At 45.5% G+C, this 16,455-nt stretch overlaps 1 protein-coding gene across 2 annotated transcripts in view; it reads right to left on the bottom strand.

Moving 5' to 3' along the window:
* LOC146050642 (C-X-C chemokine receptor type 6-like) overlaps positions 1-16,455 on the bottom strand; it is a 67,203-nt gene that overhangs the window by 20,810 nt on the left and 29,938 nt on the right. Inside the window, exon 3 of one of the 2 annotated variants that reach the window (XM_083167752.1) lies at positions 14,791-14,931. In XM_083167752.1, coding sequence (XP_083023878.1) covers positions 14,791-14,853 — 63 coding nt within the window. In that variant the 5' untranslated portion in view covers positions 14,854-14,931. Of the gene's footprint in view, positions 1-12,837; positions 12,906-14,790; positions 14,932-16,455 lie in introns of those variants that run through there. The other variant, XM_083167753.1, reaches the window with a different exon arrangement.

The following is a 16,455-nucleotide window of genomic DNA, read 5'->3' as shown; positions in this document are numbered from 1 at the left end:
GACCAAATCCATAAAAGGGATTTAACAATAAGAAAAGAACCCCTAGCTTCTGAAATGATACACGAGTCGTTCGGTATCCAATTCCTCATTGCATTAGATATCACCCATACCGCCCGAGGAGTTATCAATTTTAAATACATACAAGCATTAGCCAGCTTGGTAGATAACATCACTGAGATTTATGATGACACCTTTAGATACACTGGGAAGGAGTTGCAAGCGTATAAAAGAGAGCTAGTCCAACATCGAATGGTGTTGAACTATCTGACAGCCATGACAGGAGGATATTGTGTCACCCTCTCTACACAGTTTGGGGTGAAATGCTGTACATATATCACCAACAATACTGAAGACCCAGAAGAAATCATCGATCACCGGATGGATGAGATTCTTCAGCTTAAATGGGAATTTAGAAGGGAACATAATATCAGCCTGGCAGAAATAGGTAACAAAGTTAGCGAATGGACCTCCTGGTTGAATCCAATGCACTGGTTCTCTGGTTTAGGAGAATGGGCGCAGGGGATCATAGCTAGCATAGGAAAACTCCTTCTCTGCATCGGTGGTGCCATCATAGTCTTTGTGCTATTGTTCAAATGTTTAAAGGTGGTGACCCGGGGAAAGGCAAAACGTACCGAAATCATGAGTGTAAGAACGAGGGATACAGAGGAAGACCAGGGTTTGGTATATGACCCAAAAATCGAAACCACCTCCCTTTAAAGAAACCATATTTGTGAACGTGTATATGTTGTAACCACCCCTGTTTTTATTTTTATCCCAAAATTGTACATTATCCTTCGTGACCCTGAGTAGATTGTTCGATAAATGCGGCCCATCGTTTATCCATGATCCTGGATCGGCCGAGAGCAGATGGTTTACTCCCCTTATATGTTTATTTCATGAATCCCAATTTCTTTGTTAGGATTATGAATTTCTGTTTTGTCGTGTGAAATATTTTGTAATGTAACAGTTTTATATTTACTGTTAAAGGGTGGACTGTGGAAGTCTAGGTACACACACGCCATTTTGTGATAGTATGGCCGCCATTTTGGTTCGCAGAGTTGCGCAAATAAAGTTTCCATACCCGAGTATGTGTGACAATGTGGACCAGAAGAGTAGACATACTATCACACATAAATTCATAATAACACACTTACACGAAAGGAAATATAGTTAAAAGGTTTAGAACGCCACACATAGCTTAGTTAGCCCTGCACACATCTGTCTGTATCGTGTTTAGTATCGTTCCGCTCAGCTCATCATGCAAAGTATTCCGGTCATTGCGAATATTTCGCAATGTACACTGTCCGATAGTTATGGACATAAATCCATATTCCAGAGACAGTTTCTGTTGTAAGTAGTTAACAAAGGAAACTAGCTCAAACCGGTTCTTATCCTTGCTGACGCCGAAACCACCAAACAAAGGACTCTTAAAGTTCCCTCCCCTGCACCTGGTCAGACCAGGTACAGCGTCTAACCTCCAATCACAGTGGACCGGACATATGATCTCTGGCCAATGAGAATGGCCTTTTGACCTCCCCCTTCTGACCCTATAAGATATGCGACCCAGAGCAGCCAGGGTCTCTTCGGCACAACTACTTTCCCTGGACCTTCCTACCGGACTATCGCTCATTCCTGAACGATAGTGAGCTCTGACCGGACTGCTTTTCACATACTAGATGACCACGGTAAACGGTTGCATTTTCACGGTATTTATTCTTAAAGTATTGTTGGCTGATTGTGTTTTGTATTTGTATTCTTTCCCCTTAGCAGAGTTTGTTTAGTATTCATTGTTATTGTATTGTATCACTTGTTATACCTGTTTATTCTTATTTCTGTAACCCCCTTTTGTCCATTAGGGACTTTAATACAATCTTTTTACGGAGTTCTAACCTCCTTACTTCTATTCAGTGGTCGTGTCTAGTTATTCGCATAATAGCGATAAGGTACATTAAGGACTCTGTCCTTACATTGCGGACTCTGTCCTTTAAGGTATATTCGCACAATTGGAGACAAAGTCCTGCGAAAGGATCTCTTATTAAGGTATCGGTTCTTGGTGTATAACATACAATAGACTGTACGCTGCGCTGCGCTACGTTTTGTTCGCACGCAGTTAGGTATAACGGGTAAGCAGGTTACGGACACATTACGTAACCTGCGCTTTCCACTTATTGTCTCCTTGGTCATATCATATCAACATTAACAAAAGACAGGGCTGATCCGTTTTCAGTGTGAAAGGGCCTTACCCGGGAATAACCCGGATTGAATTGCAGTGTAAATGGGGTTTGAGGCAGGGCATGCCCTGGCAATTTCCCGTGTTCGATTTCCCGGGTCCTACCCGGTATTCTGGTGTAAAAGTGGTATAAGTTGCACCACATAGGGTATAGATCAGGCTTGCCTACCCTCCCGGAATGGCCGGGAGCCTCCCGGAAATCGGGTCCTTCTCCCGGCCCCCCGGGAAGGTGGGCAAGTCTCCCGCATTCTGGGATTTGCCCCGCTCCATCCTTGCCCGCTAGTTAAAATTACATGAAATAGCGGGTCGGCGGGGAGGGGGCGGGGCTTAAATGACGCGATCGCTGCATTTCGCGTCATTTCGCGGCATTTAAGCCACGCCCCGTCCCTCACGGCCCGCGAATCACGGAGGTTTCCGTCATGGGGGGTGGGGCTAAGTGATGTCAGCCTTGCTCCCGCCCCCCTGATGTGTTGCCTCTCCGGGCTTCTCCCGGAAAGGTGAAGATAAAAGTAGGCAAGTATGGTATAGATAAGTGAGCAATGAGTAGTGTTTGTTATATTGTCAGATGTATATACTGATTCTGTGACTGAGGCCGGCAGCGGCACGAGTGTGCAGTGACGCCGGGAGCACATTCACAGTGTTACCCGGGACCTGCACTATTAGGTAGTGGCGCAAAACCTTGTGCGACCGCAGAGTGAGAGACCGCCGGGAGCACACACATGGTGTTGCCCGGGATCAGTACAAACAGGCAGTGCCGGGAGCACGCACACTGTGCTACCCAGGACCTACACTGACAGGCGGCGGCGCAACATTATATGCGACCGCTGAGTACCTGCTCATCAATAATATTACTATGTGTTATTGATACAAACACTACTTCACCGGGAATTCGCGCACGGCGCTATCCTGTATCGGTACAAATATTGTCACGATCCCTGTAGTCCTGAGGTGAGAGAGGGAACAGTGTGTATGAACACACAGACCCTAAGATCTCAGCGGGACATACATATATATAAAAAAGTTTGTGTGTGTGCCATACAATATAATAAAAGCACCAAAGCAAATGTGCAATAACATTTACTGTTCAGTGTATGTAATGTGTATGTGTGAAAGAATACATTAAACATTGTGGGGGAAATTTACCAATATGAAAAACCTAGTTTTTCGTATTGGTATTTTCCCTACGACTGCATACGACTGTTTAAGTCGTATGCAAAGTCGTGTTCCGGAGGATCAGTTACAAAGCAGTCATATATGACTGCTTTGTAACCCACCGATGTCGTAGAAATTCGTATTAGCGGCCGTATATACGGCCGCTAATACGAATTATTTCTAGCAGTCTGCACGGATCAGTCAGATCCGTGCAGGCTGCAATGTGTAAAAAAAAATAGAAAAATAAATAAATAAAAAAAAAAACGGCGTGGGGTCCCCCCCCACAGCCGAAACCAGCACCAGGCTGACAGAGCCTGGAGCCGGTAATTAAAAATCAGGGAACCCGACAAATAGGGTTTCCCCGATTTTTAACAACCAGCCCCAGGCTCCTGCTCTGGGGCTGGTTCCCAAAATACGGGGGACAAAATGACTAGGGGTCCCCCGTATTTTAAGAACCAGCCCCAGGCAAAACCAGCCAGCAGGGTAATGCCACAGCCGGGGGGAGACTTTTTATACAAGTCCCCCCGGCCAAAGCATTAACCCTACCGACCAGTCAGCCTGGCCAGGGGCCCTGGGGGAGTGGGGACCCCCCCAATAAAGGGGTCCCCCCCCTCCAGGACTTACCTGACCAGGCTGAAGCCTGGTGCTGTCCTCGATGCCCCTGGGCGGTGGGCATCGAGCTGATGGTTTGGTGTAAAAAATAGAATAAAAACCATTGTCATTTACTGGTGAACTATGAGTCCCAGCAAGCCTCCCCCGCAAGCTGGGACTTGGAGAACCACAAGTCCCAGCCTGCGGGGCATTAAAGGGCCCGCTGGGTCTTGTAGTTCCACAGTAAAAGAAAGAGTTAAATAAACACACTGACACACGTGAAAAATAAAAGTTTAATACATACATAACACATACATACTGATACTTACCTTTCTTGATCCCGTAGGTAGCCCTGGTCCTGATGTCCTGTGTCGTCCATGTCGGCTGTCTGCGTCGTCCTCCAGGTCCATGTCGACGGTCCGTGTCGTCCTCCAGGTCCATGGCGGTGTCCGGGTCCGAAGAAATCCATGTTGGAGCTGTGGAAGGAAATCCTACTCACCTGTTCCTGCGCTGAAGAAGTCTTCTCTTGATCCGACGTAGTCCAGGTAATCTTCCTGCTGTCGCCGGTCCCAGCTGTCTGCGCTGTCTCTGCTTCGCGCTGAGGAGAGATGCTGAAGTTTCATATTCGCCGCCTCTCCTCAGACTGAATTCTATTGGCCGCCTAGCAGGCCAATCAGGAGCCGACTTTCTCGGCTCCTGATTGGCCTGCTAGGCGGCCAATAGAATTCAGTCTGAGGAGAGGCGGCGAATATGAAACTTCAGCATCTCTCCTCAGCGCGATGCAGAGACAGCGCAGACAGCGGGGACCGGCGACAGCAGGAAGATTACCTGGACTACGTCGGATCAAGAGAAGACTTCTTCAGCGCAGGAACAGGTGAGTAGGATTTCCTTCCACAGCTCCAACATGGATTTCTTCGGACCCGGACACCGCCATGGACCTGGAGGACGACACGGACCGTCGACATGGACCTGGAGGACGACGCAGACAGCCGACATGGACGACACAGGACATCAGGACCAGGGCTACCTACGGGATCAAGAAAGGTAAGTATCAGTATGTATGTGTTATGTATGTATTAAACTTTTATTTTTCACGTGTGTCAGTGTGTTTATTTAACTCTTTCTTTTACTGTGGAACTACAAGACCCAGCGGGCCCTTTAATGCCTCGCAGGCTGGGACTTGTGGTTCTCCAAGTCCCAGCTTGCGGGGGAGGCTTGCTGGGACTCATAGTTCACCAGTAAAAGACAATGGTTTTTATTCTATTTTTTACACCAAACCATCAGCTCGATGCCCACCGCCCAGGGGCATCGAGGACAGCACCAGGCTTCAGCCTGGTCAGGTAAGTCCTGGAGGGGGGGGACCCCTTTATTGGGGGGGTCCCCACTCCCCCAGGGCCCCTGGCCAGGCTGACTGGTCGGTAGGGTTAATGCTTTGGCCGGGGGGACTTGTATAAAAAGTCTCCCCCCGGCTGTGGCATTACCCTGCTGGCTGGTTTTGCCTGGGGCTGGTTCTTAAAATACGGGGGAACCCTAGTCATTTTGTCCCCCGTATTTTGGGAACCAGCCCCAGAGCAGGAGCCTGGGGCTGGTTGTTAAAAATCGGGGAAACCCTATTTGTCGGGTTCCCTGATTTTTAATTACCGGCTCCAGGCTCTGTCAGCCTGGTGCTGGTTTCGGCTGTGGGGGGGACCCCACGCCGTTTTTTTTTTTATTTATTTAATTTTTCTATTTTTTTACACCAAAGCCTGCACGGATCTGACTGATCCGTGCAGGCAAAAACGCAAATACGACATGAAAATGGTGTTCTATTTTCCTGTCGTATTTGCGTGGGTGTTTTACACCACTAAGCAGCCGTATTATCCATACGGCTGCTTAGTAAATCAGAAACCACCATTCTTTTGAATGGTGATTTCTGTCGTATTCTATCGATGGTGTAGACATTCGTATTTGTAAATACAAATACGAATGTTCCATCTTTAGGACTACGAATTGTTGTATTTTTGGGATTGTAAATCCCGAAAATACAAATTCGTAAAAAAAAGGTGTATTTCTCCCTACGAATACACCTTTTTTCTACGAATCCATTTTGGTAAATGTCCCCCTGTGTGTCTATTTGAGGCACATTTGATAATTCAAGAACTGGGTGTGTGTAAAACACAAAACAAACATTGAATATATTCATTACTGCACCTCCCGGCGGTAAACTGCTTATTACAGGGCATTTAGAAGAGGTGGGGAGCATCAAAAGGGGTGCTACTATAAACCACCCCAGGACCAAGAAGGACCATTTAATGGTTAGACTGTTTACAACTGTCATATAATAATACAGCCACCCTGACCCCAGCGAGGACATCGCTTATTTTTGGGCAATAGAGACTTCATTGATATATACAGGCTGCATGATATTAGTTGATCCCATCTATAAGGAGAGGTCTGATAATAAAATCATTTTGTCCAACTGCACCTGATCTGGCGGTTAGTCCGCTCAAATACGGATACAGGGATATGCAGATTGGACAATAAATACAGAAAGGACATATCTCCCTTAACCTAATTTACAAAGGTCCTCCCCGCACTTCTATAGTGCAGACATATATAAAATCACCACCCAGTTGTGAGAAAGATTACATATTACTGAACAGTATAAACGTTGCTCACATGAGGAATATTGACACTGCAATATAGTACAATGCCTCTGTATTAATTGTGAAATCCTATAAACCCTAGTGGTAACACAATTGTTTGCCTAACTGCAATATAATAGCAGTAGCAAGTAGCAACTATTAATAAAGGCAATCGAAGCCAAGAAGTGCATAATAAGCTGACACACACATGTTCATCCTTTTCTTCTCATTTTTAAATTTGTACACACTTTTAATTCTTTATCACATTGTTCTATCTTTTATTATTTCACTCTGAGACAAGGTTATATGGTCTCCTTCTGATTAAGAGACTTTATGTGAATAAATAAGTTACATTTTACAAAAAATATTTGATTCTCAGTGCACCCAACAAAATACTTATTTTTCTTTGTGGGTGTATAGGTACAACTAGTGTATATCTGTACATGTCCTATATCTGTACTGTTACTGGCTACCTATCTGGCTGTGTAATCACCAAGTGGTGCTGCTGAATGGCTGCCTGGTGCTGTACAGATCAGTAATATATGTTCCCCATGTCCGTGTCCCCCATCAGGATACATCTAGTGTATATCTGTACATGTCCTATATCTGTACTGTTACTGGCTACCTATCTGGCTGTGTAATCACCAAGTGGTGCTGCTGAATGGCTGCCTGGTGCTGTACAGATCAGTAATATATGTTCCCCATGTCTGTGTCCTCCATCAGGATACATCTAGTATATATGTACGGGTCCTATATCTGTACTGTTACTGGCTACCTATCTGGCTGTGTAATCACCATGTGGTGCTGCTGAATGGCTGCCTGGTGCTGTACAGATCAGTAATATATGTTCCCCATGTCTGTGTCCTCCATCAGGATACATCTAGTATATATGTACGGGTCCTATATCTGTACTGTTACTGGCTACCTATCTGGCTGTGTAATCACCAAGTGGTGCTGCTGAATGGCTGCCTGGTGCTGTACAGATCAGTAATATATGTTCCCCATGTCCGTGTCCCCCATCAGGATACATCTAGTGTATATCTGTATGTGTCCTATATCTGTACTGTTACTGGCTACCTATCTGGCTGTGTAATCACCAAGTGGTGCTGCTGAATGGCTGCCTGGTGCTGTACAGATCAGTAATATATGCTCCCCATGTCCGTGTCCCCCTTCAGGATACATCTAGTGTATATCTGTACGTGTCCTATATCTGTACTGTTACTGGCTACCTATCTGGCTGTGTAATCACCATGTGGTGCTGCTGAATGGCTGCCTGGTGCTGTACAGATCAGTAATATATGTTCCCCATGTCTGTGTCCCCCATCAGGATACATCTAGTGCATATCTGTACATGTCCTATATCTGTACTGTTACTGGCTACCTATCTGGCTGTGTAATCACCAAGTGGTGCTGCTGAATGGCTGCCTGGGTGCTGTACAGATCAGTAATACATGTTCCCCATGTCCGTGTCCCCCATCAGGATACATCTAGTGTATATCTGTACATGTCCTATATCTGTACTGTTACTGGCTACCTATCTGGCTGGTGTAATCACCAAGTGGTGCTGCTGAATGGCTGCCTGGTGCTGTACAGATCAGTAATATATGTTCCCCATGTCTGTGTCCCCCATCAGGATACATCTAGTGTATATCTGTACATGTCCTATATCTGTACTGTTACTGGCTACCTATCTGGCTGGTGTAATCACCAAGTGGTGCTGCTGAATGGCTGCCTGGTGCTGTACAGATCAGTAATATATGTTCCCCATGTCCGTGTCCCCCATCAGGATACATCTAGTGTATATCTGTACATGTCCTATATCTGTACTGTTATTGGCTACCTATCTGGCTGTGTAATCACCATGTGGTGCTGCTGAATGGCTGCCTGGTGCTGTACAGATCAGTAATATATGCTCCCCATGTCCGTGTCCCCCATCAGGATACATCTAGTGTATATCTGTACATGTCCTATATCTGTACTGTTACTGGCTACCTATCTGGCTGTGTAATCACCAAGTGGTGCTGCTGAATGGCTGCCTGGGTGCTGTACAGATCAGTAATATATGTCCCCATGTCTGTGTCCCCCATCAGGATACATCTAGTGTATATCTGTACATGTCCTATATCTGTACTGTTACTGGCTACCTATCTGGCTGTGTAATCACCATGTGGTGCTGCTGAATGGCTGCCTGGGTGCTGTACAGATCAGTAATATATGTCCCCATGTCTGTGTCCCCCATCAGGATACATCTAGTGTATATCTGTACATGTCCTATATCTGTACTGTTACTAGCTACCTATCTGGCTGTGTAATCACCATGTGGTGCTGCTGAATGGCTGCCTGGTGCTGTACAGATCAGTAATATATGTTCCCCATGTCCGTGTCCCCCATCAGGATACATCTAGTGTATATCTGTACGGGTCCTATATCTGTACTGTTACTGGCTACCTATCTGGCTGTGTAATCACCATGTGGTGCTGCTGAATGGCTGCCTGGTGCTGTACAGATCAGTAATATATGTTCCCCATGTCCGTGTCCCCCATCAGGATACATCTAGTGTATATCTGTACATGTCCTATATCTGTACCGTTACTGGCTACCTATCTGTCTGTGTAATCACCATGTGGTGCTGCTGAATGGCTGCCTGGTGCTGTACAGATCAATAATATATGTTCCCCATGTCCGTGTCCCCCATCAGGATACATCTAGTGTATATCTGTACGTGTCCTATATCTGTACTGTTACTGGCTACCTATCTGGCTGTGTAATCACCATGTGGTGCTGCTGAATGGCTGCCTGGTGCTGTACAGATCAGTAATATATGTTCCCCATGTCCGTGTCCCCCATCAGGATACATCTAGTGTATATCTGTACATGTCCTATATATGTACTGTTACTGGCTACCTATCTGGCTGTGTAATCACCATGTGGTGCTGCTGAATGGCTGCCTGGGTGCTGTACAGATCAGTAATATATGTCCCCATGTCTGTGTCCCCCATCAGGATACATCTAGTGTATATCTGTACATGTCCTATATCTGTACTGTTACTAGCTACCTATCTGGCTGTGTAATCACCATGTGGTGCTGCTGAATGGCTGCCTGGTGCTGTACAGATCAGTAATATATGTTCCCCATGTCCGTGTCCCCCATCAGGATACATCTAGTGTATATCTGTACGGGTCCTATATCTGTACTGTTACTGGCTACCTATCTGGCTGTGTAATCACCATGTGGTGCTGCTGAATGGCTGCCTGGTGCTGTACAGATCAGTAATATATGTTCCCCATGTCCGTGTCCCCCATCAGGATACATCTAGTGTATATCTGTACATGTCCTATATCTGTACCGTTACTGGCTACCTATCTGTCTGTGTAATCACCATGTGGTGCTGCTGAATGGCTGCCTGGTGCTGTACAGATCAATAATATATGTTCCCCATGTCCGTGTCCCCCATCAGGATACATCTAGTGTATATCTGTACGTGTCCTATATCTGTACTGTTACTGGCTACCTATCTGGCTGTGTAATCACCATGTGGTGCTGCTGAATGGCTGCCTGGTGCTGTACAGATCAGTAATATATGTTCCCCATGTCCGTGTCCCCCATCAGGATACATCTAGTGTATATCTGTACATGTCCTATATCTGTACCGTTACTGGCTACCTATCTGTCTGTGTAATCACAATGTGGTGCTGCTGAATGGCTGCCTGGTGCTGTACAGATCAGTAATATATGTTCCCCATGTCCGTGTCCCCCATCAGGATACATCTAGTGTATATCTGTACGTGTCCTATATCTGTACTGTTACTGGCTACCTATCTGGCTGTGTAATCACCATGTGGTGCTGCTGAATGGCTGCCTGGTGCTGTACAGATCAGTAATATATGTCCCCATGTCTGTGTCCCCCATCAGGATACATCTAGTGTATATCTGTACGTGTCCTATATCTGTACTGTTACTGGCTACCTATCTGGCTGTGTAATCACCATGTGGTGCTGCTGAATGGCTGCCTGGGTGCTGTACAGATCAGTAATATATGTTCCCCATGTCCGTGTCCCCCATCAGGATACATCTAGTGTATATCTGTACATGTCCTATATCTGTACTGTTACTGGCTACCTATCTGGCTGTGTAATCACCAAGTGGTGCTGCTGAATGGCTGCCTGGTGCTGTACAGATCAGTAATATATGTTCCCCATGTCCGTGTCCCCCATCAGGATACATCTAGTGTATATCTGTACATGTCCTATATCTGTACTGTTACTGGCTACCTATCTGGCTGTGTAATCACCATGTGGTGCTGCTGAATGGCTGCCTGGTGCTGTACAGATCAGTAATATATGTCCCCATGTCTGTGTCCCCCATCAGGATACATCTAGTGTATATCTGTACATGTCCTATATCTGTACTGTTACTGGCTACCTATCTGGCTGTTGCACAGCAATACAAATCCAATTCCTAGTATATTTACAATTATACCGGACCAATAAAGCGGATTCTGAAATGTTTTACCCAAGAACGAGCTGTCCGGACTACTTGGAGACGTATAAATAATTAGGAGCCATGCACTCCAGCTGCACCCAGACAGGTGGGAACACACTGAGGGCAGCTGGAGCAGGATATGGTCATTGGGTCTCCACCAAGTAGGTCGACAGGGTCATGAGGTCAACATGGGTCATTAGGTTGACATGGGTTTTTCTTACTGTTTTTGAGCCGACATGTGCCGTCAGGCGGTATTCATGCCTTGCCATCCACTAGGGCGTGGTGGGAGAATAAAATAGTGTGCCGAGCGTAGCGAGGCACCGTGCCTGAACCATGGCGAGTGCAGCGAGGCACCGTGCCTGAACCATGGCGAGTGCAGCGAGGCACCGTGCCTGAACCATGGCGAGTGCAGCGAGGCACCGTGCCTGAACCATGGCGAGTGCAGCGAGCCCTGCAAGGGGACGTGGTGGTACGTTTTGGTGTCCATGTCGATACAACATGTGCCGACAGGCGGTATTTCATGCCCTACCATCCACTAGGACATAATGGTAAAAAAACAAAACATGTTGCCCTAATGACCCAGTCGACCTAACCTATGTTGACCTAGACTCATGTCGACCTTCCTGCATGTCGACCTAATGGTGTTGACCTAATGACTGTCTAACAACTTGCTGGTGACCGACTGATCCACTCCGGCTGGAAGAATGCGGAGGGGACAGTAAGGGACCAGACAGGTGCCATTAAGCAGCACAATTGGGGAAATATACGGCATATAAGAACTCTCGCTGCATCCTGAACCCGCTCATTCAGTTCAAGCAGTTGCACAGCACTTTCCCATTCCTGGCCATGCGCCCAGCTCGGCTGCGGGGAGATATCCACGGTGATTACCATCGTGTAGCCGTATATCCTGCTTCGGAATATTTGTTTTTTCAGGAGGTCCAAAATGACACAGGGGGCAGAGCGGGTTCTGAGGGGGCTCTTGGTGAGGGCAAGCTAAGCGCAGTGGCAGTGCGGCTGCCTAACATACAGTGTTGCTGTATAGCAGCGGTGGTCCTGCCAGAGAGACACCAGAGGAACGTGGAAGTGGGGGAGACTGCGCTCTGAAGCGTCTGCAGTATTTCTCCTTATATTTCCTTCCTGCATTTCAGGACCTTTTTTTCCCTTTTTCATTTTTCTTTTATTAAAGTCTGTTTGATTTTTCAATAAAGGGACTGAGTCAATTGTTAAAAAGAAATAATTGGATATTGGATTATTTTCGCTCTGCTGGATTTGTACCATATGTGGAGATTTCTTGCAGTCCCACATATTCTCTTACAACATATTGGGGCAGATGTATTAAGCCTTAACAAGAGATAAATGCCAGGGTGATAAGGAGAGATAAACGTCCAGCCAATCAGCTCCTTACTGACGTTTTTCAAACACAGGCTGGAACATGGCAGTTAGCAGGTGATTGGCTGGAGGTTTATCTCTCCTTATCACCCTGGGATTTATCTCTTGTTTAAGCTTTATACCATCTGCCCCATTGTATGTAATCCAGCGCTGCAGTCACTTCTCATTTCTCTGTAACAAATGTTTGCCTTTCGGGTAGTATATGGTCGAACTCTCTTTGTGAGGTGCTGGACTAAAGCGATCAAGATTGTTTGACCTAAAAAACTTTTCGGGTAGTTTCTGCATAATTTAAGTGCAGAATTAAGGATTAAGCAGTTAAAATAAGAAATGTCAATTAGAAGTATTTTGCACATGGATTTCCAACTTACCTTTGGTAGATGAAGCTGTGGTAGCAATGTGACTGGTACAATATATAATATATGCTCTCCTGTGGTCAGTGCTGAATGTAAATAGCTACGTCTAGGTGAGTGCGTGTGTATATATGCAGAAATACAGCTTCCTGTTGGGCAATGTTTCCTGTACTTACGCATCAGTATAGCATTTTAGTGAAGTATTCTATATTCTAGACTTTGTCTGTGTACGGAAGATTTTATTATATGAATATATATATATCTATATATATCGAGAGGTAGACGGCCTGGCACTCGGTTATTGCACTTAAACCTTGACAAAGGGGTGTATGATACCCCGAAACGTTGGTTTGCTTTAATACACGCTGTTGAAAACCCTTGGAGTGCCGCTGTCTGTTCCTTCCTACGAGACTATCTATATATATCTATATATATCTATAAAACTTTGTATTAGAGAGCCAGCAACATCAGAATAGAAAACATTTTATTATAGGCATATAGTGCAAAAAACGGACAAAAAGCCATTAAAAAGCAGAGGAGACACTACTTATCAAGACCGCAGGAAGAAAGGTCACTGGTAACATTCATGGTCTCACTCCACCAGTCAGTCATAACACCCGACAGGCTGTTTCGGTGCTCACACAGCACCTTAGTCATGGGCAACAAACTGAAGCAACCATACTCATATATATACCCCCACAGGCTAATAAGCCTGATTGTACTCACCTGCCACGCCGGGAGTCTGTAACCAGCGCAGCTGCTGGACCCGGAAGTGCGTCACGGTCGTCCAGGCAATGCTGGACGCCGGCTGGCATCAACCAGGAACTCAGACACGAAAAACCGGAAGTGCGTCATATCGTCATAGCGACGCCAGATGTTGCCCATGACTAAGGTGCTGTGTGAGCACCGAAACAGCCTGTCGGGTGTTATGACTGACTGGTGGAGTGAGACCATGAATGTTACCAGTGACCTTTCTTCCTGCGGTCTTGATAAGTAGTGTCTCCTCTGCTTTTTAATGGCTTTTTGTCCGTTTTTTGCACTATATGCCTATAATAAAATGTTTTCTATTCTGATGTTGCTGGCTCTCTAATACAAAGTTTTGTGTTATACCATTTTGTGAGTTTCAGCACTCCCTTCCATTTATGGAGTAAGTGTGTGCAGCCCTGTCCCATGGTTATGCTATATATATCTATATATATATATAGGTACTTGTGTACAATCACGGCTCCCACGATGTCCATCGCATAGTAAAAAAATCGCACCGCATGCGATCGCATGCGATCGCATGTGATCTCATGCGATCTTTAACAGAAATGCATCCAAATGCATTGAAATTAGTATCAAACATGTTCAATGGCCCCCAAATGTCATTTTTCAGGCCTTACCACCCCCACTATCAATGCGAACCCGAAGCGTGGCGAGCGCAGCGAGCCTGCGAGGGGCGGCGGTACGCGTCCTACGACCTTTTCATACTCCCATATCCACGTCGGCGTTGGAGTTGAGAATATAAAGTGTGGCGAGCGCAGCGAGCCACCAAGCCCGAAGCATGGAGAGCGCAGCGAGCCCAGTGAGGGGACGCGGACACCTGTGAAGCCCGTGAGGGGACGCGTATACCTGTGAAGGTATCTGTGTCCACTCACCACGCTTCGGGCTCGCCACACTTTCTATTCTCAACTCCACGCCGATGTGGATAGTGGGGGTATGAAAAGGTCGTAGGACGCGTACCGCTGCGCTCGCCACGCTTCGGGTTCGTGTTGATAGTGGGAGCCGTGAAAGTACACAAGTACATATATATATATATATATATATATATATATATATATATATATAAAAGCTGTAGTGTATCCAACGATACAAACTGGTGGCACTGCAATGGGTTTAGCTCATCAATGAATTCAGACCCACAGTATGACGTTTCGGTTATTTATTAACCTTTTTCAAAGACAACATGTACAATGACACAAAACTTACTTTATAGATGAGTGCACCCGTGCTCGCTCCCTCGTCCACCACGCTCGCGTCCCGACTGTGCATGTGAGTGACGTCATTGGAGTTACGTCCTCTGCCGCATCCAACAGCCGGCCGGCGGCGTTACTGTGGTAACGGGGGAAGCTTAAAAGAAATGTGAAAAAAACACCACTTAAGAGTGAGCAAACTGAACCAAGATGTTACTACATATTATATAAATATAAGACCACAGCTGATCATAACTTATTGCAGACATACGCAGATCATAAAGATGACATTGCTATAAAAAACTGGCTAAATGCATAAGAATTATGTATGGAGAAAAAGACCGCTACATGCATGAACTCAAGGAGAATAACATCACAAATATATGCAAAAAATAGGGAAAGGGGAAAGAGAAGAAAGCCAAAGGAGATGTCTAACTAATAAGGATAATAACCAACGATGTTAATGTAAAAAATGGTTACCAAACATAAATATCCAGACATGAAACATTATATCACAGAAAGCCATTGAGGGAAGAATATTCATTACGTCCTGCTGGAGCCACCACATTGAGTTTAAAAATCCACTTTGCTTCTAATTGAAGCAGTCTTTTATCCCGGTCACCACCTCGTATGCTTTGTGGGACAAGGGCAATCATTTTATATTTTAATGTGGGGAGACTATGGGGCAGATTTATTAAGCTTGGAGAAGAGATAAACTGGAGATAAAGCGGAGAAAAGGTAAAAAGAGATAAAGCACCAGAAAATCAGCTGTGTTTGAAAAAGACAGTTGGGAGGTGATTGGCTGGTGCTTTATCTCCTTTTACCTTTTCTCCGCTTTATCTCCAGTTTATCTCTTCTCCAAGCTTAATAAATCTGCCCCTATGCCTCAATTCTCTAAAGTGCCTGGCCACAGGTTGTTCTGATGTTTCTGCTTCAAGTGCATGTTTAATTGATGACCGATGCATGGCCATGCATTCTTTGAAGGTCCTGGTTGTTTTACCCACATACATGAGCCCGCAGAGGCATTTGATGATATATACCACATACCGGCTCATGCAAGTGAATACCTTCTTGATTTTGTAACGATATCCAGTATGTGGGTGTGTGAAGGTATCGCCTTGCTAAAGGTAGCCACAAGTTACACATCCTGTGCAATGATAGTTGCCCGGTTTTCTCATCAGGAAGTGCGTTTTCTTTTGTTGGCCCAAACAGGTTACATCAGTTTTCACCAATTTATCGCAGAGATTTGCTCCTCGCTTGTAACATGGCATTACTTCTTTATTGCGCAAAGCCGGTAAGTCAGGATCTTGTTAAACTAGTGGCCAGATGTTTTTCACTGTATTCACCAACATGCAGCTACCCGTCGAATACGTGTTAATGAATGGGATTTTGTCCAATTGGTTTGTTTTATCCTTGCTTAATAGAGTATCCGCTCTGTTAATTGCCGAGGCCCGATTCTTTGCATGAACTAGAGATTCATGTCTGTATCCTCTATGTTCAAATTTTTTGACCATCTCATCCATATGCTCTGCTGCTGTCTGTTCATTGCTGCAGATTCTCCTGGCTCTCAGCATCTGGGAAAATGGCAGTCCCCGTTTGGCCGCAGGTGGATGGAAGCTGGATGCTTTAAGAAGCATATTATGGTCTGTCTCTTTATGGAAAAGAGATGTTGTTAACCAGT

The sequence above is a fragment of the Crinia signifera genome, chromosome 12, assembly GCF_055691185.1.
Source record: "Crinia signifera chromosome 12, ASM5569118v1, whole genome shotgun sequence".
NCBI lineage: Eukaryota > Metazoa > Chordata > Amphibia > Anura > Myobatrachidae > Crinia > Crinia signifera.
Note: the sequence above shows the minus strand (reverse complement) of the source record. Positions and strands in the feature narration are given on the sequence as shown.